Source organism: Eleutherodactylus coqui, chromosome 5 (assembly GCF_035609145.1).
Source record: "Eleutherodactylus coqui strain aEleCoq1 chromosome 5, aEleCoq1.hap1, whole genome shotgun sequence".
Lineage (NCBI taxonomy): Eukaryota > Metazoa > Chordata > Amphibia > Anura > Eleutherodactylidae > Eleutherodactylus > Eleutherodactylus coqui.
The window spans coordinates 229,202,649-229,228,637 of record NC_089841.1 but is presented as its reverse complement, the minus strand read 5'-3'; the positions used below and the strand labels follow the sequence as shown (position 1 = coordinate 229,228,637).

The following is a 25,989-nucleotide window of genomic DNA, read 5'->3' as shown; positions in this document are numbered from 1 at the left end:
ATTTTGCAGATAATTGCACTTCAGGTCTGTATACACTGTGTTCTTGGCTTCCGTTGGAGGTATACAACCATGTAACTGATGCTATACAATGACATCTTTCATCCATGTGGTTCTATTGTAAATTGGGGAAAAAAAGTACACTGCAGTGTATCCATTTTTTCCCCACAGTAGCCTCCGTATAGAAAATCTCAGACTGCTGTATTTTCCTATACAGTTGACCAAAGTACATCAATGCATCTTGGCCAAAGAGAGGACAAAAGGAATCTCTTGGCCTCCGTCCGGTGAATGGGACCTATGCATCTGTTACACTTTTTCCGACTATTGCATTACACACAGAGGCACAAATGTGTATTCAGCCTTTTTATAAATACTGTTTAGCTGATACAGCAGATAAGATTTGGGGGATATTTTTGATTCACCTCCGATCTGGTCCAATGGTCTTATTAGGTGTTGCCAGAAAAGCATGTCTTGCTACCAGTTCACCCTCGTGTGGAGGTCCACTTTACATAAACAGCTTTCTACAACTAGGGCTGGGCGATTTGGGCAAAAATTTAAACCTGAATTTTTTTTATTTTTTTTTTTTAATTCTGGTTATTGATTTTTAAACCTTATATAATGAGATCGAAAAACAACATTTGCCCAGGGCAGCGATGGTGAACCTTTTAGAGACAGAATACCCAAACTGCAACCCAAAACACACTTCTTTATAGCAAAGTGGCAACACATCAGGGGCGGGGCTTATAGCGACGTATGATTTTTACCTCCGTCATTATAAATAGCACAGGGTCGCTTCAAAATAGACAGGGAGGAACGCCGTATGTTTATTTCCCTACTGGAGCACCACTGGTGCAGAGTTTGACTGGAAATCAGCAGCGTATCTGCAGCTGATTTCATATTCCTGCTATCAGTGCTGCCCGGCTTCCGGCTCCCAGTGGCCTCATCGAACCAGCATCACCAAACCAGCGGCGCCACACCTGACTAGCCCCAGTAATAATATTAACCCCCTCAGTAATATTAACCCTTCAGTAGCCGCAGGAATATTATTAATCCCCTCAGTAATATTAACCCCACAAAAGCCCCATTAATAATATTATCCTCCTCAGTAATGTTAACCGCACAGAAGCCCGATGAGTAATATTAAACCAACAGTGGCTCCAGGAATAATCTCCACCCAACCCACATACTTACCTCCTCCTTGTAGTCAGCGCCGCTCCTTCTCTTCTCGGTGCTGATCCCGGGTGCACACTGATGGCAGTGTGTAAGCCTGAAACATTTCCTCCCTTCTCCCCTCCTGCAGAACTAAGGAGAGGTCAGGGGAGGAAGATCCCAGGTGCACACGCTGACGTCAGAGTGTGCACTGGGATCAGCACCACCGCATAATTGCCAACCAGGAAGCTGCTAAACCCCAGCTGGTAATCACTACCACGGTGAGCAGCCGATGGCACGCGTGCCAGAAGAGGGGGCTTTGCATGCAGTCTCCGGCTCACGCGTACCATAGGTTCAGCCTCACAGGTCTAGAGGTTATGAAGAGGAAAATCAAAATTGAGGAATGGAGAAAATGGCAAAAGGAGGAAAATGCAAGTTAACAAAGAATCCAATAAAATGTTGACTCTTGATGCAGTGGGGCAGTTTCAACTTAGCCTACATCGCCTCAGAAAGTTAAAGTAGTTAAGTGGGCCTAGATATTAACGAGGGGTCACTTTGTATATTTACTTTTCCTTACTTAAACTAAATATATAAAACTTGTTTTGAGGACAAAGGACCAAGTAAGGTAAGGCTAGGCCTGTCTTCCAAACTACAGCCTAGGAAAAGGAAGGTCAGAGAAAAGAAGTACAATGTGGTAAATGTGAAGGAAAGCAGAAAAGCAATAGACTAATGTAGGGTGATAACCAGGTATTTAAAGCTATATCCTAAATTCTGGTGAGTATTATTTTATATTTGGTCTTTTGAAACATACAAGAGATCAATATTATAGGACAAAATGTAAACGGCCCCAGACAGACTCTGCGGACGGTAATTGGGTCCGTCCGGGTTCCATTCAGCTATCCAACATTTTCTCAGATCAAATAGTGCTGCACACTGTGCCATTTTGCTGACATTTTGGGAGGATCCACGCCAAAGGTTTCAAATGGAGTGTTCGATGCCGATATGAACAGAACAGAGGCGCTGATCTCACGGACATCATAGTTCCATTCTGTTGCTTTTGATGGCAAAATTGCAGCCTACTGTTCAGAAACCTGATGCGTCTATTGTAAGTCAACAGGGCCCATTAGAAAATGTAACAAAACAAATCTAGCATGGATCCTTTAAAACAGAAACTAATATGGCCGTATGAACAGAGCCGTACACATCAGTCATATGGTTAACAAAAACATCAAAACAAGTAAAAAATGAATACCCACCTAAAATTTGTCCTGGGTTTGCTTGATCGAACGAGAGCGTCTCCTTCCTAGGAAAGTATGTGTTTGGAATCTGTGTGGCAGCTGTTCTGTAGGCATTCCTCCCTGCAAGGATCGATAATACTAATGTAAGTTCCTTTTGTAAACTGTGCTGTGACATACTATGGACAGAACTGACAGCGAATGTATCCATATTTTCATGCTGCGAGGGGTTAAAACAATAAAAAGTCTGTTTTCCCAGTCTAGATAAAAGTCTTGTTAAAATGCAATTATGTGCTGTTGATCTGACATATCAGAGTTGAGTGAAAGACTAAAGACCTGTTTAGACAGGATGAATGTCGGGCAAACGATTCCCAACACTCGTCCCCGCACATACTCGCTGTCCTGCTGCTGCACAGGAGCTAGTATCACTGGCTCATAATGGGGCGGATGGAGGAGATCTCTCTCCCTACTCTTTCCCACCCCTCTCCATTGACTTAACATAGCGGCAGTTCAATACTGAACGGCTGCTATTTACACTGAGCGATGATAGTTCAGCTCATCGTCCATCGTTTAGTCTGCATAAAGGATGGATGATGAGCTGAACGATCATCGTTCAGTGTAAATAGCAGCTGTTCAGTATTGCACTGCCGCTATTTTAAGTCAATGGAGAGGGGGCCGGGGAAGGGCGAGGAGAGAATTCTCCTGCAACTGCCCCGCCCCCCTGCTGGCTGACTGGGAGTGAGCCAGCAATACTAGCTCCCATGCAATAACATGGGAGTGAGTGTATGGGGGAACGAGTGTGGGGCATTGCTTGCCCAACATTTGTCCTGTCTAAATCCACCTTAATAGAGATCAGTGCATGGTGGTGGCGGGGGAGGGGGGGGGGGATATACACTATTGTGTTACAAGACAGCTTTCTGGCCCAACTGCATAAAGAAACAAAAAGACACCACATGTCCTAAGGCCCTCTACATTTATGAGCTCTCACCTATGTAGAGTCCATGTACTCTAATGTGGAGAGTGGCCATTTTCACTAATGTTACCTTAGCTGTAAATTTGAAAAAAAATCCCTGCGCTTATAAGAAGGATGATATATACAAGTATCCACTCCCTTTAAATAGGAGGAGAAGAAACTTACTTTGGAGTAGGGGTTGTATGGATGAATACACAGAAACGCCCTACTGATGGTAGAAACCAAGGTAGTTGTTTTGGAATATTTTAGGGAAGTCCAGTCCTTGGTATTAAATCATCTTTATTAACTCTATACAGGACATACAGGTTGGCAAAAAACATACAGCTGGCGATGCGTTTCAGTGCTATTAAAGCACTCTCTAAATACAGAAGATTTAATACCAAGGACTGGACTTCCCTGAAACATACCAAAGCAACTACCTTGGTTTCTACCATCAGTAGGGCGTTTCTGTGTATTCATCCATTCCCCACTCCTCCAAAGTTTCTTCTCCTCCTCCTATTTAAAAGGGAGTGGATACTTGTATATGTGACCCCTCTTATGAGCGAAGGGATTTTTTTCAATTCTTCAAATTTGCTTGGTCTCATACCCCTGGGAACTCCTGTGGAGTTCTTGGGATTCCATGCAGCTCTCCTTCACTGGATTAGATGCCTATGGCATAAGAGGGTGCCAATAACATATGAAGACCAGGATTTCAGGCGTGGCACCTGGTTAGCCCATTTACACTGGGTCCAGGTGCCCACACCAGGTAAGTCCAGAATATATTTTTAGTATTTATTCTCAAATCCTTCCCTAATTACTCCTTACCTGTAAATGGATCTCCTACCCCTGCACCAGGAATAGCTGAAGATGAGCCAGGCATATATCGATTGCCACCTATAAGTGAAAATATCAGATACCGGACATCAAGACACTGGAAGATTTAACCACAAATTGTATTTTTTTTATTACAAGAACAAAACAAATAATACTGAGCATCTCAAAGGCTGCTTTCACATCTGTGCTGGGGATTCCGCTTTCCTGCTCCATCCGGGGAGCAGGAAAAGGGAATCCCCATGGCCGAATGGTTCCTTAAAGGGGTTGTCCCGCGCCGAAACGGTTTTTTTTTTTTTTTTCAATAGCCCCCCCGTTCGGCGCGAGACAAACCCGATGCAGGGGTTAAAAAAGAAAACCGGATAGTGCTTACCTGAATCCCCGCGCTCCGGTGACTTCTTACTTACCTAGTGAAGATGGCCGCCGGGATCTTCACCCTCGGTGGACTGCAGGTCTTCTGTGCGGTCCATTGCCGATTCCAGCCTCCTGATTGGCTGGAATCGGCACGTGACGGGGCGGAGCTACGAGGAGCCGCTCTCCGGCACGAGCGGCCCCATTCAGAAAAGAAGAAGACCGGACTGCGCAAGCGCGTCTAATCGGGCGATTAGACGCTGACAATTAGACGGCACCATGGAGACGAGGACGCCAGCAACGGAACAGGTAAGTGAATAACTTCTGTATGGCTCATAATTAATGCACAATGTACATTACAAAGTGCATTAATATGGCCATACAGAAGTGTATACCCCACTTTGTTTCGCGAGACAACCCCTTTAACAGGACGGAATGGGGTCTACCTGCTTTCCGGCTTTTTCAGGCGCATCTGTGATGGAACCTCTGTCTGAAGGTTCCAACGCCGATGTGAAATCTCCCTTACTATAACAGGGTTGCTATAACAAGCAAGGGGTTTAGTTTGGGCGTCTAGAATTAGATGATGGAATAGTGGATACCATTCTGTGTAACGTAATGCATAATAATCTGAACACATGACTGCAGACTGGAGAAATTCCATGTCTAATTGCTATGGTATGGCAACGGAATTACTGTAATTGCCTAGCACCCTATGGAGACTATAATGACAACATACTAAGTGCAGCGGGCTCACATTCAGTGAAAAGAAGAAAAAAAAGCTGTTACAAAAAGTCAAAAATAACAGGACAGAATGAAGTTACCTGGGAGCCAATTGGAGTTTAACCTGCAGCAACCTTTCACAATATGAACTAAATTGGTTTCTTTGAAGCCGGAGATGCTTTGATATATGGTTGCTGCCTGATCACCAGTTTCTTACAATTCCCTGTTCCCCAGAGACTTAATCAGCCTCCTGTCTACTGTCCTCTTTCTTCAAAAGGATTCAGAGTCCTCTTGGGAAATGACAACTTAGAACAAGCCTCACTATAAAGGATACCATTCCCTTGCACCTTTCCTTTCTACAGTCCCATTGTTTGCTGCATTATGGTCCCTCTGTTCATCTGAATATCAGCCACTGAAAATAATCAATGTATTTATGATACCCTCAGGGTGGTTTCACATCTGCATTGGAGCCTCCGGACGGAGGTTCTGTCACAGATCCGGCTGAAAATACTGGCAGAATAAGTGCTGCATGCAACACTTTCTCTTCCGCCAAAAAGCTGGAAAGCAGGCAGACCCCATTATAGTCAATGGGGTCCATTCGGTGCTGTTCGGTTCCGTCCAGAGACAAAGCCGTTCAGCCGTGGAGGTTTTCGTTTCCTAGATGAGAAAATGAGAATGAAAAACCTGAAAACTGGTTGGTCATTAATGGGAGACGCCATTTAAGGCCTCCTGCCCACAGCAGTGACGGACTCCGCCAGCAGAATATTGCAGTGGAGTCAGTCACGGTGCCCCCAAAGACTCTAGTCACCTCTCCATATCCGCAGCTTGAATCCCGTCCGGCGAGCCAGAGTGCAGTACAGCGCATGATGCGCCGGCTGCGCGGGATTGACTACAATGGAAGCCGGACGCGCGTTTTTCAGCAGCAATTAGAACATGCCGCGGTTTCTTTCATGCTGCGGAATTCCGCAGTAGAATTCTGCAGCGTGAACATTCAGCTATTAGGTTTAATAGAACCTAATAGCTACGGCATAACGCCACAGATTTCCGCCGTGTTTCACGTGGCAGAAATTAGCCCCAAGTGTGTTCACTGGGGGATCCATGCACTAGGATCAGTCCTGAGGAAATGTATACCAGACCCATGCTCCTGGTGTACAGTTTTACGGGTTCTCCAGCCCCATGGTATTTATTTTATTTTTTTAAAAGAGACAAACGTTTGGTACCGTGTTAGCCAGTAGAGCAAAATGTGATTTTAAGTAAATCTAAAAGAGGCATATAAAAAAAAAAAGTTATTAGTATTCACCTTCATAGTACTCCCCTTACCCGTGCCCTGCCAGTTCCATGCCAACGCTTGCCTGGTCTGTCCTCAACCTGTCTGTGTTCACACGTGTCCAGCAACGTCTTGTTGACGGGACATATGACTATAGCTGGGCGAAGAGGCACGGGAAGGGCCAGGGAAGTATTGGCATGAGGTGGAAAGGGATGAGTAAGGTATTATCTCTTTGGTTATTTTAAACCATTGTAAGCAGTTTGTTAAGTATTTCATTGATTTGGAAACTTTCTTTAGAACAGTTGTTCTACCATGAAATCTATTTATTGTATACATCATCCAGTTAACGCATGAATGGATCATTATTAACAGCATGTAAAACTACGTGTATTGTATAGCGATGTGCACGTCCGCCCGATGAGGGGAGTGCTGGTGGACACACGTGCTCAGTCGCTCTCCCACAGCCAGTTATTGGCCAGTGCTCCTCTTTTCATTCAATAGAAATAACCTTCCCACTTTTGTTCCCATGTGTCCTAAGATTACATCCACATGTAACAGATTTTGGTGCAACTGAGTGTTAAAAACTGCACGTAACAGATTTTGGTACCGATTTAGCCCCCTCATTTGAAGAGGGGAAATCCGCAGCATACATTGACATGCTGTGTATTTAGAATCCCCACCGTGGATCAGTATATGCTGCAGATTTCTTGACACCTCATCCGCACTGCTGCTTCTGTAAAATTTTGCTGGGGAAAATCTGCTGCACGTCCACCACACATGAACATACCCCTTAATGTGCAACATATGGGCCTATAGCTTGAAATAGCAGTATGTCCAGATGTAGCCTGGCAATTAGTGGCAAACAGAAAGCAGCGGCAGCTAGCGCTGCTGCTCTAGCACCCTTGGCGCTGTTATAGTTTGAGTGACAGCTACTATAAATTATGCAAAGATGATCTCTCAAAACTAAGTAGCTACTATAAAGCTATGCAGGCAGAGTGGGACACCAACACAGCCACTAATAGAACAATACAGCTGTTTTGCATAAGCAAACAGATGTATTTCTTCTCAGTGCTAACTGCTAGTGTCCCCGCTGTGAATTAACAGCAGGACACAGGCAGGGAGAATTGTATCAGCACAGCCGGCTGACAACAGCCTGCTCCACTGATAACAACGGATTACTCAATTCTAGCAAGCTAGAATTCAGCAACTCGTGCACGAAAACTGCACGATGTCCCTGCATCTAGACAGAACGAGAATCGCTCAAAAGATAACTTTGAGTGATTTTTGAGTGATTCTCATTGTGTCTAAATGGGCCTTTAGAAACCAAGCAAGAAAGAAAAAAAAAATATATTTTTTGTAATGCTAGAAACACTTTAGATTGTGTTAGAACAGCTCTTTACCAGCATTGCTGGGCTGTTGCTATGAATAGGACTCGTGGAATTACTCCTTTAAAGGGGCTGTCCCACTCCTGAGGAGAAGTCATCAATAACTAGTGAGTATAACTGAAAGGCCTCGTTCACACGGGCTGCATACTGTTAGATCCATGTAGGATTTTTCAAATATGGACTTGACAGTTTAATCCGAAGCAGAGCGTCAGCGATCAGCTGCGGATTACCATGTGGATCAGCATGCGGATTTAGCCCCAGTCAATGAGGTAAACCTACACACGGCCGCCAGACACGCTAACTGTGCGGATTTCACAGCAAAAAATGACAAGTCAACATGTTGCAGATTTCAGAATCCGTGTGCGGAAGAATCTGCGTCATGTGAAGTATAGCACGGATTTCCACAGCATTCTATAGAATGCTAAAAGAGTGCGGATTTCAACCATGAGAACAAGGCCTAACAATCTAACGGGAGCAGATTTTTTATTTCCTTGCTTACTTTGTGGTATATATAAGTATTTATGCTTCTATTTTAGTGACCTTTGAAAGAAAACAACACAACACGGCTGTACGTTCCAATGCTATTCATCAATGTGGTATGAAAACTACCAGACCGGATGCAGGACAGCGGTGAGATTCATGACAGCAGATGTCGGTCTCTTTTTACTGCTTGATAACATTATGCCGATGGAGTTCAGGTGTTTCCTGTTGCAGAGGGGCAAAACTAAACTTTGCACAGCAGCTTGAGGCCGTATGCACACTGACTATTGCGAGTAGTGCCCGAGATTCTGAGGGGCAACTAGCATCGCACAGCCCACAGACATCGCACATTACAAGCCCTAGGGTCATGTGAGACTCGCACAAGAATGGGGCGTGTAGCAACTTTTCAAACTCCGACCATTGGTCCGAGTGAAAAAACGAATTGCTTGTGTGCATCAAACCATTCAAATGAACGGGTTCTTTTCCCGGTGGAATTCTGTCCATGGAAATCTCGCCCGTGTGCTGAGCCCTAGGGATACACTCGCACACAGTGGAAATGGTGCGGATGAGAAGAAAATCTGCATCAAAACAACAAAAATTCCTTCCCGACTTCAATCTGGCCATTGGAATAATCTCTGGATCACTGGGCCTTCTGAAATTAATTAGTGTCTATAACATATAATATTTTATCGCTCAACAAAGACGTCCGCCCCTCTTGAACCGTTATCGAATTCACCATCACCACATATTCAGGCAGAGAGTTCCATAGTCTCACTACTTTAACAGTAAAGAACCCCTTTCTAAGTCGTTGTAGAAACCTTCTTTTCTCTAGACGTAGTGGATGTCCCCTTGTGACAGTCACAGTTTTGGGTACAAACAGATGATGGGAGAGATCTCTGTATTGGCCCCTGATATAGCATACATAGTTATTAGGTCGCCCCTCAGTCGTCCTTTTTCAAAACTAAATAATCCCAATTATGATAACCTCTCTGGGTATTGTAGTCCGCCCATTCCATTTATTACTTTAGTTGCTTGCCTTTTGTTGTAAGAAAGCCATGCTTGCACTAAAAGTTTGCAACTTTTTGACAACTACTTCGCTCTACACCAATTTTTAAAAAAGCACTGACATACTAATGCATAAATCATGCCAGAAATCTACACCAGCTTCTAGCTAACATAGATTTGTGGGGGGCCAAAATATGTGCACCTCTTCATATATCGTGCGCTAACAGGCCGGCGTATGAAACGCTGGTCGTAATAAATCTCCCGTGTCTTTTCCTTCTAATAAAATATTCTGTTCATGCTGCCCATGCTCAGTACCCTCATATCTGAAGTTTGACTTGGAACTAAACTCCGAACCACAGAGGCGGCGCGGCTTCTTCCTGCACGCATCATGTAGTGACAGCGATCTCCCCTTTGTATACAGGGAGGGAGCGGTCACTCTGCATACTGGCTGACTCAGAGCTCAGTTTCAAGTCAAACTTTCAAGTGTGTTTATTCTGAATCGTTCCAGAATAATACATAACGTGGGGACTGAGCATGCCTGTCCCGGGTTCCTGCTCCCCGTGGGTTGTGCAGCATGAACTTGGTGACACATTCTCTTTAAGGCTTAACTCGTAATTAAAAATGTGTATGAAAAAAAGATCTTATTAGTTGATACAAAGGAAATTTGTAAATATGAAAATTGTTTTTCTTAAACCCACAAATAGGTCTCTCACTTCTAATATTATCAGAAAGATTCTGATTTGCACAAACGTCCCAGAGGAGAATTGCCTTATAAGTCTTCTTACTCAGCTTTAAGGGGTCTCCACACCCCCTCTGGGTGCTCTGCTTGGGAAGAGACTATACCCATCCCCATATCCACTCACCCTCCAGGTGTCCCCAAATACTTTTTGGGTGCACTCCTTAAGGAGACACGACACCGCTTCTGACCTATATATATGTAGATACGGGTATATCTTCCTTAGTGGATAACTAGCATCTAAATGTTGTACACCAGTATGTAGGTGCAGACTCATACTCCCCCATATCCTTTCCTGGCTTAGGAATGTCCTGAGATAGCGGGCTTTGACCCCCTCACTTCAGAGAAGAGCTGATACAACCAGGAACACAGAATGAGCCTATTCTCCTTAAGCTTTGGTTTCTAGGAATTACATATTTAGTAGTAACACACCACAAGGCATTGATATATATTAAACCATTAGCGCCTAGAGCCAATCATGAGTTCTTATGATTCCAGGGGGGGGGGGGGGGGGGGGGGGGGGGAGCATATATTTCTGAGGATCCGAACTTATATATACATTGCCTGCCTTGCAATAAACTCAGAGGAGCATCATTGTCGGATGATACTGGCTGTGTCATGTGTCATGTGATTTGTGTACACAACTTCTCTTATAATTCAGACCAGACAATGAAACACGCTAAGAAATCTCTGATGATTTCCCTAACGGCGGTTTATGTAGAACTAAAAATATGGCAGCTGAACGTAAAGTAGGCGTCTTAAACATGGCTTTCTAGGCTTTTTTCCACAATTAGGTGCAGTTTGAAAGCTCTACAAAACGCTGTGAAAGGAAACTTGCGGACAGGACAGTTCTTCTCTGCTGATTTTGTATTGCGATTGACTGCAGGAGAAGAAGGAGGAAAGAACAAAGGCAGCCATGCAGCAACGAGTTTCACAGTGATGGAACCAAAAATCAGGTAACTGAATACAATACAGAGTCTCTTCATTAGTTAAAGAAAACTATGAAATGGCAGTCACACTTTTAGAAATGATGAAAACTGATGATAATGTAATATTGTCTATTATCTATCTATTAAAAAGAGGCAAGATTTTACTGACTGTATAGCTTATGTGCAACGGTGAGGCTTTACTTTAACCCCTTTGTCACACATACAGCTATGTACATCCTAACTGCACATACCCCTTACAGTTAAGACGTCTATAGCCGCCCACAGCATATGCTATGGCCCACAACACCTCACGCCTTCAGTCTGCACTCTGGGTGCCAAAAAGAATTGATAGACTGAGGGAGCCCCCCCTAGTGGCAGCAGCCTATACCCATGGTTTTCTGTATCCCTGAATGATGCAACTGAGAAAGCTTATTTTATTTTTTTAGGTAGTACTACATAAAATTAATAAAACTAGTATTTTGATATCGCTGTAATCATACTGAGCAACAGAATAAAGACAATGTGTTATTTTTATTGCACCATGAACGCCATAAAAATACCTCCCCAATGGTGCAATTGCATTTTTTCATTTTGCCCCCCCCCCCCTCAGAAATCCTTAATAGTCTTCCGATACATTAAATCGTACCACTGAAAAACATAACTCATCCAGCAGAAAATAAACCATCATGTAGATATGAAAAATAACAAAAGTTATGATCTTTTGAAAGCAGGAATACCAGAACTGCAAAATGTGACCTGAACGCAGTCACACCTTTAGTTATGTAATAATGTAATCATGACCACCCTGGCCACACATCAGCCAATATCTTCTCATATTACACTATATTTGACAATACTATACAACTATCATCATTAGAGACAATGTTTTTAAACTTGCCTGTGAATGGATCTGCACCAGAAGGAACAGCGGAGCCACTTCCAGGAATATAACGGCCTCCACCTACGAAGAATGTATGCAGAATGTATTTGAACTGCAGATATATACTTATTTTCTAACAGTATATAACATTGCTTCGTTCTGGGTCTTATAACATAAGGGTACTGTGTTATTGCGCTGCAGAATAAGTTGGCGCTTTATAAAGATTAATAATATTATCTTGCACATGACTACCAGCCTATTTTGCGCCTTTAGGACCCAGTGATTTTTCATTGTCGCATTGCAAGAACCATAACTCGGTGACCTTGTTTTTTATGGGATGAGATGTATTTTTTAACAGCACCGCTCTGGGGTACATATAACGTGTTGTATAACTTTTATTAAATGGGGAAGATCGAAAAATGTCCATTATTTTTGAGATTTGTTTGACTGCGCAATTACTGCAATATCAAGTTTATATGGATTTTTTTTTGTAAATTTGTACTACTTTTGCATAACAAAAAAACACATTTATTTAAAGAACAACAATTTACCATGCATTGTCGCATTCTAAGGGCTCATTCACACGGTCGTGTTTTCACCGCCTATTACGCACGCGATGCACGGCTGTGTGATATGCGGTGAATGGAGTTAATGAAAGTACATGGATTTTCATTGATCTATTCACATTACTATGTAGATATGCTTGTGAAAAAAAATTGCAGAATGCTCTATTTCATCCCATATCACGCAGGGACGTTGTGTATAGGTGACATTGCATATGTAACGTCGCTATGAGACGTTACACAGGGCATGACAGCGTGCGCGAGATACTCCGTTATGCACAGTGCACCCGCTGCCATATGCAGCGATAGCCGGAACACAGCCAGCTCCACAGGCCGGTAAACCGCCGCGCGATCCACACAGCATTTTACAGACACGGTTGTGGGAAATGAGCCTTAAGACCCATAACATTTTTATTTTTCTGGCAACAGAGCTATGTGAGGTCTTGCTTTTTTGCAGGAAGAGTTGTAGTTTTTATTAGTACTAATTTGAGGTACATGAAACTTAGCAATTCTGTCATTTTCTAAAAATGTTTGACACCATTTTTTCATCCCTTAAGGGGACATGAAAATGCAATTCTTCAATTGCCAAGATAGTACACTGCATTACTTATGTAGTGCATTGTACTAAGCCTAGTACAGCAGCCTATTAGGCTCTGCTAGAGGCGGGGTCTAATAGGTTGAGTTAAACGGCAGACATGGAGGCCTATGTCAGATTTCTGGCTACCATGAGAACCCATTGCAACCTTGTGATCTCACTGACGGTTGCCAATAGGTGACAAAAAGAGTTCCCTGCCCTTGTCTTCTGCTTTCATGCTGCAGTTGTTATTGATTGTGGCATGAAAGGAATTACACTGTCAGAATATGAGGTTTCTCAGGAAAAGAGAACCTCAGATCCTAACAGTGTGAGCAGGAGCCTGGCTTTTAGTAGTCATCCAAACCACCGCTTTAAAATGATGTATATGCAAATTTAGTGATATCAGTAAAAAGGTGTATTGGTGGTCACTAAGGGGTTAATATCACATATGATAGATCACTATGTCCCACAAGACCAGCGTACCTGTACCCTGCACCTGTGAGTTATCTAGCTATGTTGTAGTCTGTAAGATCGCCATCCACTTTCAAGCTGTGGTCAAATACACAATGAATAGAGCGAAGAGTTCGCTGAAATTTACCGGTAAACGGATCTGCAAATCCAGAATTTGTAGCAGTTATGGTCTGTCCGCCCGTGTTATCAATAATGAACTTTGCTACTTGATCCAAGAACATAGGATTCAGATCATTCCTTTGAAGGAAATTGTGTGCCACAAGCCATGGATCTTCTGTAATATTATATGGCAACTTGTGGGAAGGCCCACTTTCATTCACGTCAATTGTGAACACAAAGTCGTACTCCTAGAACAAGAGGAAAATACAGATTCTGTTCAGGTTTTCTTTCTAACATGATATCAAATACAATTGATGCGCAAGGACTTTATTTTACAAAACTATACAGACTAGAGAGTCAGTAAGGCCGAATTATTCTATATAACCAGTGTAGGTAAATAATGTAAAACCGCAGTTTATGGCGCTCTGTTTATATGAAACTGTGTAACCTGGGGAAATCCAGTTAACCCCATAGCAGTCACATTAAAATTGGAAAATCCTCCTGAAAATGTGACTTTTTTATTGGGTCTCCATGCATAGAGTATAATACGGACACTGTGTCAGGCTGGGAACCGTGTGTAAGCTGTCCGCCCCCCTCCTCCCCCCCCCGTAGTCAACTATGCTGCATAGATCGATAGAAGAGGGGCAGCTGTTCAAGAGCGAATTTCTATTAAAAACATTCTGAAACTTACTTGAATATATTGTAAAAAGTTTTTTACATAGAAAAATTAACTTAAATCAGGTAGGGTTCGATTACACCGAGCAATTATCATTCCGATAGTCACTCAGAAAAGTCACTGAAGTGTAAGACTATTTTTTAGTTGAGCTGCAACAAAACGATTAATGAGCGAATTATCGTTTGTCACCCTGTTGGTGCGACTGTCATGTGCTTTTGCTCTTTCAAGCGATTATTCGGGTGATAGTCATACAGTGTAAGGCTGGCTTCATACGAGACGGATTTCCAGCGGATTTCTTGTGGATTGGCGGCACCGAAAATCCGCAAGAATTCCGCTGGAAAACCGAAGCTGGAGGTTTGGAGGCAGCTTCGCCGCCTGCATTTCCACTGCGGCCATCTCTCTCTATAGAGGAGAATGGCTGCTGCGGGAAAAAAAAAAAAAAAGGAATTGAATGGCACCTAGGCCATTTCCGCAGGGTTTGGCCGCAGCATGTGAATGAGATTTTTGCAAAATCTCATCCACTTTGCTGGTTAATCCCGGGATTAGGAGCCGCGGGCAGAATTTCCGTGCGGACAATCGGCACGGAAATTACACAGCAATTCCGCTCCATGTGAACCCAGCCTAAGGGTACCTTTAGAGAGGATGATTTTCGTTTGCATAACCGAATGAGCCACCGCTAACTCATTTAGACTGTTTAGACAGGCAGATACATCGTTCAGAGTTTCACATTCACTATAGAAAACACTGAACAAGAAGTGTTTAAACTGAACGAGAAGTGAATGAGCCAATGATGATTTTTATGCCTGCATAAAATGAAGGATGAGCAAGAAGTGAACACTGCTCATTGGTCATTCAGTTGTTGGCTCGTGTTTAAACCAAACGATTATTCACTTTTGCCCATTTGAACGATAATCGTTCCGTCTAAAAGCACCCTAAAGCCCACCTTATACTTTAACCTGAATAGATCTCACAATGGTGTCAGAGTTCTTGTTGCAGGAATCTATAAACCAATGCCAAGCTTAAGTTACGCAAAGAGAACTTTTGTTTTAGAAATAAGTAGTGGACTAAGAACACAAACTAAAGGCCCTTTTCTACACAGCCCTAATATCAGGTACGACAGTTAGGCCGTGTAAAAAGGCCAATGTTCAGCCGCTGAACGTGTGAACACATTTGTCGGCTGATCATTGATTTTCGCCAAGCATTAAAATTCTCGTTAGTTGTCTGTACCTCTACCCATGTCAACAGGGAGACGGACATCCAAGCTATGCGGAAGAACAATCGTAATAACAATCGTTAGTCCCCACGGCAGTGAATCTCTGCCTGTGTAAAACAGAAGTAAAGGAGTGGCAATCAGCATTCATTTACTTCGAATCCTCCCATGTAAAATGACACATTGTGATTTCCTCTGATGTATCCATGAGATATCAGATGATCATTTTGACTAGATTATCCATTTAATTTATGTAAATAAAATGTAAATTGTGTTCATGTACTTTTCCTTCAAAGAGAACTTTTCCAGAGCTTTGCTGAGTGGCTCCAGAAGAGCCAACCACATCCCCAATCTTCATCCAGCGTCCTTCCGCAACGCTCCACTGGAAGGCTTCTACTTTACCATCTACATTCACCAGACGAGTCTGACCTTCTCTTGTGCCTAGAAGGGTGACAGAAAGGAATGGCTTTAAAGTTTTACCATTATTTCTTTTAGATCACTTGCATATTAAGCCCATTCACCCAAGTACAGCAATACCCCATATGTGGTCATAAACTCAAGCATGAGCACACACACCGGTTCTCAAAACAGGAGAACCACCATTTGGAGAGCCAACTTTGTACGACGGGCTTTCTGTTGTCATATTGCTTTTGATGTACCAGTGACCCCATTTTGGAAACTACTTCCCCCTCAAGGCATTCACCTAGGGGTGTAGTGAACCAGCAGGTCTTTTTTGCCCAGAAACCAATGTGCTGCAGACAATGCAGAATGAATAGTGCAATTTTTCTAGAGATATTTCAGTACATATAATTTTGTGCTCAGGTTATACCAATGGAAACGCACCCCAAACTTTTTTTTTTTTTTACAGAGTTTCTGCCAGGCATGGCAATACCCTATAGTTGGTCAAAAGTGTATGCCCCCTTTGACTATACGCTCACTCTGCTCACCTTTGCTAAACAGCATGGAGTGGGCAGATCAGATACTTTGAAAAGGCGTTAAGTTCTCTGATTGATAAGTCTGTAGTGGATGACCAATTATAGCAGTTGCCAAATTGGAACTGCTGACATTGCTCCCCTCAAAGGCTGGTAGTGATTAGCACCAATCACCACCCTGTCACTGTGTGAAGCCTTGATAGGCTGGGAACACACAGTCCAGATGGCCACTGTGACCAGCCAATCACAGTGCGGCCATTATTGCTGAGAGGCCACAACTGACCCTTCCATGGTAAGTAGTGTTGGCCTGTTGTTGAGGACAGCAGCCATCACTGATCAGTCACCATATATGTATGGTCGCTTTTAGGAAGTCCTTTCCAATAGTGCTATACATATATTTTGATGTAGCCATACAAGGGCTTGTTTATTGTGGCTTGAGGCTCCTGCTGTGGATAGCCTAGTCAGCTCCTAAGCCATCAATATGCCACACATGTACACCATTTTGCCTGAAAGATGTTAACCTCGCATAACAGGGTTAACCCCTTAATGACATGGCCTATTTTGGGCTTAAGGACTCAACGATTTTTGGCGGATTTTCTTCTCCATTTATCAAAAGTCATAATTTTTTTATTTTTCCGTCGACGCGGCCAAATAATGGCTTGCTTTTTGCGTGGCGAACTGTCGTTTTTATCGGTGCCACTTTTGGGTACATAGACTATATTGTAAAACGTTTTTTTTTTTTATTTTTATGATAACAGGGAGAGAAAACGCATCAATTCTGACAGATTTTTTTTTTTTTTACAGCGTTAATCATGCAGCATAAATGACACAATCCATTTTTTCTGTGGGCCGGGACGGTTACAACGATACCAAAATGCTTACTTATTTTTGGTTTTTCCACTTTTCTGCAATAAAAACCCTTTTTTTGGAATTTTTATTTTCTAAATCGCTGCATTCCAAGTCCTGTAACTTTTTAATTTTTTTATGTACGGAGCTCTGTGAGGGCTTATTATTTGCGAGACGAGCTGTACTTTTTATTGGTACCATTTTGGGGTACATACAGCTTTTTTGATCACTTTTATTGCGTTTTTAAGGAGGCAAAATGCTAAAAATTAGCATTTTGCCTCAGTTTTTTTAGCGTTTTTTTTACGCTTTTTTCCGTGCACAGTCAAAAGCATGTGCAACTTATTGTACGCATCGTTACGAACGCGACAATACCAAATATGTAGGGTTTTAATTTTTTTTTAACCTTTTTTATGGTAGTATGAGAAAAAGCATAAAAAAAGGGGTTTTTTTAAATCTTTTTTTAAACATTTTTTTTAATTCATTTTTTTAATCTTTTTTTTTTTTTTTTTAACACAACTTGTGTCCCCCTGGGGGACTTTGACCACAGTACTGCCCATCGCTGTGATATGGCAGGGCTACTGCCCTGCCATGCCTTATCACTTATACAGGGATAATAGGCATTGGCAATATAGGACGCCAGTGTCTGGCGTCCTGTTGCCATGGTGACAGGCCGGGCTCTCGCGATTACATCGCGAGAGCCAGCCGAAGACACATTGTGAACTCATTCCCTGCCGCGATCTACTTAGATCGTGGCAGGGAAGGGGTTAACAGGGGGGGGGCGCATTTCCGATGCCCCCCGCTGTTGCAGTGGGTCGCCCGCTGGGGGATAGCGCGGGATCATATGTGATCCTGCGCTATCCCCAGGACGTAAGTTTACGCCCTGTTGCGGGAAGTACCCCGCTCCCAGGACGTAAACTTACACCCTGGAGCGGGAAGGGGTTAGATGTGCTCGTATTGCCAGTGACTAGAGCATACGAAACATTGAGGTGCCAATCCATAGAAAAACACCCGATTTCTGTTGGTGTCGGGGCAAGCAAGCCGTATAGCGTTATATGAAGAATCAAATCTATATATAAAACTCTAAGCACAAAATTCCCAACAAAAGATAGAGTTTGTTCTATACACCCCATACATGTGAACCAGCTTAATTTCGATCATAGTACAATTATCCCAACAGCTGATGTCCCAAACATCGCTGGGCTCTGTTATGGGCTGCAGCCCCTGCGACGTCCTATAAACTGGGCGGGACTGCAGCTGTCAATGTTAGTGCATGGGGAAGGGGTACAACTTGGACAACCCCCTTAAGGCCTAATAAATTTACCAGGTTCACTGAGATGCTCTTTTCCAGGAAGATCCTCTATTTTAATGTCTCCCAGGTCACCGGTTTTAGGATCAATAACTGCTTGGGACAGTTCATCTTCAAAAGCCTGAATCTCTTCAGCACTGGCCATGCGTTCCTGGGAAGCCGTAAACACCCGGATAATACCATCACTGAAAGAATGGACGGATAGCACATTTAGAAGCCTCATTCCAAAAACACAGTTTGCTGAGCTGATATTATATTAGCAACAGTATAGAACACAATGATTTATAGGAGGCGCATGGCAGTGCTGCTCCTTGATATGGCTCCTATGTACTTCTAAACTGGTGGTCAGGTATTCAACCTGCACCTACATGACCGACAGGCAGAGGAGAGCAGTGGAACCATATGGGTCAACACTGTACTAGCTATCTACACGGCACAGTCAGGCGGCTGCTTGCACTATAGTGCTTACCAATACGCAAAGTGCTTCATAGGCAGCTTACAGCATGATACAGAATTATGCATATACTGTATAAGCTGCATGAACATTTCTTTCTTTCCTTTATTACAGCATGCGTTACTTTCTATCCTATGATATCATATGTGATAGAAAGTGTTGTATGCTGTAATGAAGTATATTCTTTGCTCCAAGTATAGAAAACATGTTCATGTAGCTGGGCCGTGTGCACAAGTGTGCACCTCATTGCATTGGTAGATAAATCAGTCATGCTTTTTTCTTTTTAAGAAATGTCTGTCAGTAAACCAACAACCCCCCCCACACACACACACACACACACGTACCTGGATCCTACAACAATGTCTTCATTTTCCAGGACGCAGCAGCACCACACGGACTGGGCAGGGAGGCGAATAGTCTGAGCACACTCGCCTTTTCTCCAGATTCGCAGTGATCGGTCTTCTCCCGTGGACACAAAATCTAAGAAATATTACGAATCACTGTAACGCCACTCTACGTTCAGTAAAAGACACAGCGCGGTATATTTTTTATATTCGGTTTTACATGGTCATACATTACAGCACTCAACTTTGTCATTTTAACATACCGCAATACAGAGAGTCTGAGCGTGGTTATAAACTGTGAAGATTGGGGGATATCTGACAGAAAATGTTTTTTTCGGAACAAACTTTTTTTTTTTTTTAAAAGAAGTTTGACAAAAAGTGTTAACCAAAAATGGACAAAACCTTTAATAAATTAACATTACCACTGATTGTATTAGTTAGTACTAGAGATGAGCGAGCATACTTGCTAAGGGCAAATGCTCGATCGAGCATTGCCGTTAGCGAGTACCTGCCCGCTTGGGAGCAAAGATTCGGCTGCAGGCGGAGAGCGGGGAGGAACGGAGGGGAGATCTCTCTGTCACTCCCGCTCCCCCCTGCTCACTGCCGCAACTCACCTGTCACCCGCGCCGGCACCCGAACCTTTGCTCCCGAGCAGGGAGATACTCGCCAAGGACAATGCTCGATCGAGCAATTGTCCTTAGCAAGTATGCTCGCTCATCTCTAGTTAGTACCATCGCAATAGGGTGTCGTCTAATATTCAGATTCTGTAAAGGAATTATCCAAATTTCAGAAATGCCATACACTGATCTGTACTAGTATGGGAAAAAGTAAAATACTTTAGGTTTTACCTTAGCCCGCATGAAGAACAGAACAAGCTTGCTGTACTCAGAATGGGAGCTACAGAAAGTATGGCATTCTGAGCGGAGAGGATTGTACTCAGACATAAACTCTGAATCAGCGGCAGTGCTCAGACGAGCACGGCTGGTCCTTCAATCAGCTGATCGATGGGGGGGATTCTTGGGCGATAAGAGATACTGGTGGCCTATTTCTACAAAAATAAGAGAAGCCACTGCTCTCACTACTAACACCCTCTACCAGTGCAGATGCCTTGTAGTTTGTTCCTTATAAGAGCATCCCAAAAAATGTTGAAAAAGCCAGAACATTGGTCAGGCTGGAGGCGAATAGTACCGTTACGGCCATCTTTGAGGTGAAACCTATGCTAAGGTCAGAGAGTAACAAACGATTTTAAGATCATTAAGAAATCTAGTATTAATAATATCTTGGTCCTATTAAGTAACTGAATCAGTCAGTTGGGGATAAAATGCTCTTATGTGTATGGAAGAAGATAGAAGGGGAAAGCAGACATATTGGATTTCAATATTCCCAATCCTTTATTTCCAAGGGAGATAAGTCGTTGCAGGTAGTTTATTCCTCTCTGTTAACTGAAACATGCACACTTGGCTATATGTTTAATCCCTTAGCAACACATGACATACACGTAGGTCACATGCCCACGGGTAATGTATGGTGCAAGCTTGGGAGCTGAGCCCATTCCGTACACAACAAGTGATAGCTGTATTATACAGCCCTGTAAAAAACAAAAGCCTCACAAGGATCCATAGACCGACAAATCAATAAAAGTTCTGAGTTTGCATCCAAGTTTCTTACCTTGAGAATCTGGAAAGAGACATATGCTATAGATATAATTGGTGTGGCCGTAGTAGATCTGCAGGCACTCCCCAGTAATAAGCCATCTCCTTATGCTGGCATCATTGCCGCAAGACAGGAATTCAGCCTCATTTATGGTTGCCAGCCCTCGAACACAATCCTCATGCCCTGTAAGTATAAGATTATGTTACTTTCTACAATGCATTACACTTTTTAAAAGTTTTAAAACACAAACGTCGTTTTAAGTAAAAAGAGTTTCTCTCTGCAGAATATCTCAATTAAATTCTGTATTTACAAACTGCAATGCTTCACAGTACTGTATGTTAATGCATACTGAAGCATGTCACCAGGACTATTCTGAGCAGGGAAAGAGCTATGATGCACTCAGAGAGACCTGCGTGAGCAGCGCATGATGCAAACAGACAAGGACGGCATAGAAATATCTTGAAAGAGATGTGAAAAACCCCATCTTTGAAGGAATTTGTCACCCTATTTATTGCTGCCCTAGCTGAGGGCGGCATAAACTAATGTTTAGAGTCCCTAAGTGCAGCCCCAGGTCACTTAGGTTTTTAGTTACAGTACCTTTAATAAAGGTCTCCTGTAGCAAACATATTCATGACATCCTGCTGTATCTCAGTGGATAATTGACTTCGTAACATAGTATGCTAGGTTGAAAAAAAGACAAATGTCTATCTAGTTTAGTTCAGCCTGCCACCCCCCCCCCCCCCCCCTCCATTGTTGATCCAGAGGAAGGCAAAAACAAAAACCCAATGAGACAGAAGCCAATTTATCGCATTGGGGGAGGAGGGGATTTCTTCCCGACTCCATAATGGAGGTCAGAATAATTCCTGCCATAGGAAGACAGTTTTCTTCCTCTACACAGGAAGAAGGCCGTCAATCGGCAGTGAAGCAGCCAGAGTTCGTTAATATCCAAGACTACTCAGGGCGAGACCTGTATTGAAAGAACTACTTGGGTTTCTTTCACACAGCTGTCTGCTCTATTTCCACCCGTTTACACGCTTTTTAACGCACCTCATCACCCATCACAATTATGGGGTGCGTTAAAAAATGGTGGGTCGGGAGGGGTAACATTTCTCCTTAGGGAGAGCACTAAGAAGGTGAGTGAGGAGACTTATAAGGCCATCCATGCTCCTCTGGGAAATATATGCAAATAAGAAAGATGGAACAATACCTCTGCAGCGCCACCTATTGGATGGCAGCATTCCTGCAAATCAATGTTTGACCCTTTTATACAGGTCTTTATAACAATGACTCAGAATTTAAAACCAAGCCAGAATCCATACACAGAGGAGCCCCATGACATTACAACTCATGGGTCAGCAGAAAATATGTTACAGGTGTATAATGAAAAGGTCTGTGTAAAACCAAAGAAGAATTGAATTATTAATAACACTCCTGTCTGAATTTTGTATCTGTCCTTCAATATAAACTTTGTATAATTTTACACACCTAAAAAGGTCCTCTCACATCGCCCTGCCTTCCACAGCTTGATCGACTTGTCTGCTGATCCAGTCAGCATCAGACCCTGCTCAGGCAAAATCTTCACAGCCCAAACTGCAGCCGTGTGACCCTAAAAGAAAAAAAAAAAAAAAAGAGAAAAAGTTTTTACTTTAAATATTGGTGGAAGCAAGAATAACTGACCTATAAAAATACATAGCTTGTTAATTACCAACTTTATACATCAACTGCCTCAAACATTCCATTCCAACAATATAATATTTCCATATAGACCATTTGCCTTAAAAAAAAAAAACATGAAAAATAGTACAGTAAAAATGAGCCTTTGGCTTATGTGAACTTTTAAGTTCTTGGATGGTCACTTTCTATCAAGTTATTAAAAAAGTAAGTTTTCAGCAATTCTTGTAATATATCGGATTTGGTGGACCCTCCATTAATTGTTCTGGGTTTAATTTTTTTTAAATTAAATAATTAGAGTCTAATATACCAAGAAAGACAGGACAGAAGAACTAGCTCTAATAGCTTAAAGGACTGAAAATCAAAACCGATTTCTCAATGAATGTAATCTGTGGAAGTATATAAAACATTCAGCTCTCCCGGTCTGCGGCCTACGGACAAATCAAGGGCTCGGATTTGATTTTATACTCTTATAGACATTGAATGAAACATCTGCTCACGGATCTCACCTGTAAGGTCATCATGCACTTATCATTTAGCCACACTTTTCCAGTTGTATCCCATGAGCCACTTAACAAGGTGCCAAACTTTCCAGAAGAAAGACTGCATACTTGGAAAAGACAAAATAAAACATATATATTATAACCCCAACGATCAACATTTACCTAAACTGGTGATTCAACCAATACTAATGCAGTAAACATAGAAAGTTACTGTAATACATGCAAAAAAATAAAAATTGCAACTTTCTAACAGGTTCACTGTCCTCAATGATATACTTTGGTCCAGTGTTAGGACTGCTCGCTGTTCATTTCTTTCATCTCCTTCTTTCTCCCTCTCCCTTCCATAGACTTCTATGAGCAGCATGAGTCATCACCCTCCTCCACTCTCAATTCTCTGCACGGTTATCTCCGTTACTAGAGAGGAACTTCACATGACAACAGGCAGTGAAAAGCAAAGTAGAAGGAAGAGAGACCCCTAGTGGCCATCACTTCAAGGTTACTTTGCATGGAATGTGCTGTTGGATGCAGATGCCCAAAAGGTTGTCCCAGCGATGATCATCCCTGCGCTTTTACAGAAAACATCATCGCTGAGTGAATGGAGATGGAGAGGGCTGGGGATCGTTCTGGACCGCCCGCCTCCATTCACAGTAAACAGGCAGTTGTTCATAGAGAATGCACTGCCTGTTTACACAACTGATAACAGTTTAGTTTTTATACATGCATAAACTAAACAACAAATGATAACTGTACATTAGCACCCAGCGTTAATGGGGACCCGTCCGCACCATTTAGATAACGACCATTTATACTAGCGGATTGGGATCTCTGCTCAGTGGCACGGCAGGGGACGGGTAAACGGATCTCTGCTCAGTGGCACGGCAGGAGACGGGTAAACGGACCTCTGCTCAGTGGCACGGCAGGAGACGGGTAAACGGACCTCTGCTCAGTGGCACGGCAGGAGACGGGTAAACGGACCTCTGCTCAGTGGCACGGCAGGAGACGGGTAAACGGACCTCTGCTCAGTGGCACGGCAGGAGACGGGTAAACGGACCTCTGCTCAGTGGCACGGCAGGAGACGGGTAAACGGATCTCTGCTCAGTGGCACGGCAGGAGACGGGTAAACGGATCTCTGCTCAGTGGCACGGCAGGAGACGGGTAAACAGATCTCTGCTCAGTGGCACGGCAGGGGATGGGTAAACGGATCTCTGCTCAGTGGCACGGCAGGAGACGGGTAAACGGATCTCTGCTCAGTGGCACGGCAGGAGACGGGTAAAAGGATCTCTGCTCAGTGCTGATGTGAACAAAGACTTAGGCCGCTCTTAAACAGGTGTTAGCAAAATGCGTCATTTTAATGCAATTTCGAGCTGCGTTTTTGAACACATTCTACAATGGTTTTTAATGCACCCAATCATTGCAATGGGTGATGAGGTTTGTTAAAAAGCATTTCAACGTGCAGAAATAGATGATACAGCATTCGAAAATCGCAGCAATAGATATGCCACATTTGAATGCTTGTCTGCTAAGCCCCATTGAAATCAATGGAGGTGTTGTACAGTGTTTAGCGTGGGGCTTCAAATGCCGCGCTAAACGCTGCAATAAGTGGTGTGTTGGAGTGGCCTTAGGCCACACACACACACACACACACACACACACACACACACACACACAGAGCTTTTTATTGAGATTAGCACGGCATCCCGGGCGCCACGCTAACCGCGGTACAACACTCCCACTGATTTTAACGGTGCTTCTCAGACCTGTGCTCGAACACGGCATTTGTAACACTGCAATTTTCTAGTGCTGTTTTAATTTTTCAGCATTTTTTAACGCACCCCATCACCCATGACAATGACAGAGTGCGTTAAAAAGCGCTGTCAAGCACTGTGACATGCGCTCATAAACGCTGCTCGAAATCACGGTAAAATGCAGAGGATCCAAGCGGCATTTAACTGACCGCATGTGCGAGTGGCCTTAAGGCCAATTTACAGGCAAAGACAATCTTTCACAGGATTAAAAGATTGACAGGTTTAGTGATCATTTTGCATAAACGGCTAATGGACACTAATGCTCATTAGCAGTTTATTACCTTAATTTGCGTGTAAATGAGCCTCCATAGGCTGTTTGCAAATCCCAGCATGTGGTCTGGACTTTGCACTCACTGCATTGTCTTCGCATAGATTGCTGTGGGCTGTTAGCTGAATACAATGTAATCAGCATGCGGAACCAAGCATTCGGTTCCTGCTATCTCTTCTCAGGCTGAACAATGAAAAGTGAAAGATGGCAGCGTTTACACACAACGATTATCACTCAAAAGCCATCATATGAACGACTTTTGAGCGATAATTGTTGCGCGTAAATGGGGCTTTAAGCCCTCGCTTCTTTACACGTTGTAGCTGTACAGAGGGAGTATACCCCAATATATATCAGAAACGTACATAAGATCCTATGCACCTAAACTGGGCTGGTATACACCAGTATATCTTTCTGTATAGTCGATGGAATAACCGACTATGAAGAGCGACCCTTACCTGTGTCCTTGTGGCCTTTCAGAACATACAGGGGGTTGGGACCGTCCAGACTGAACACACAGATGTTATGGTCATTCCCGCCGGTGGCGATCAGTCCTCGTGGGTAGGTATCACTCGGTGGGATATAGCATACACAAGAGACAAAGTTGGAGTGTCCCCGCATACGATTCAACTCAATGAAACCTGTGCTGGGACTGAAGAGTTACAAGATGTTATTCCTCCAGCGGAGATGATACAGGCAG

General features: G+C 43.2%; 1 protein-coding gene across 2 annotated transcripts in view; it reads right to left on the bottom strand.

Moving 5' to 3' along the window:
* Positions 1-25,989, bottom strand: part of PLAA (phospholipase A2 activating protein) — a 34,908-nt gene that overhangs the window by 3,234 nt on the left and 5,685 nt on the right. For both annotated transcript variants that reach the window (XM_066604300.1, XM_066604299.1), the window contains exons 2-12: positions 25,748-25,941; positions 23,226-23,326; positions 22,531-22,651; positions 21,061-21,228; positions 19,393-19,528; positions 18,610-18,779; positions 15,794-15,951; positions 13,653-13,872; positions 11,936-11,998; positions 4,159-4,227; positions 2,403-2,504 (exon numbers count right to left, since the gene is read on the bottom strand). In XM_066604300.1, coding sequence (XP_066460397.1) covers positions 2,403-2,504; positions 4,159-4,227; positions 11,936-11,998; positions 13,653-13,872; positions 15,794-15,951; positions 18,610-18,779; positions 19,393-19,528; positions 21,061-21,228; positions 22,531-22,651; positions 23,226-23,326; positions 25,748-25,941 — 1,502 coding nt within the window. The remainder of the gene's footprint in view (positions 1-2,402; positions 2,505-4,158; positions 4,228-11,935; positions 11,999-13,652; positions 13,873-15,793; positions 15,952-18,609; positions 18,780-19,392; positions 19,529-21,060; positions 21,229-22,530; positions 22,652-23,225; positions 23,327-25,747; positions 25,942-25,989) is intronic.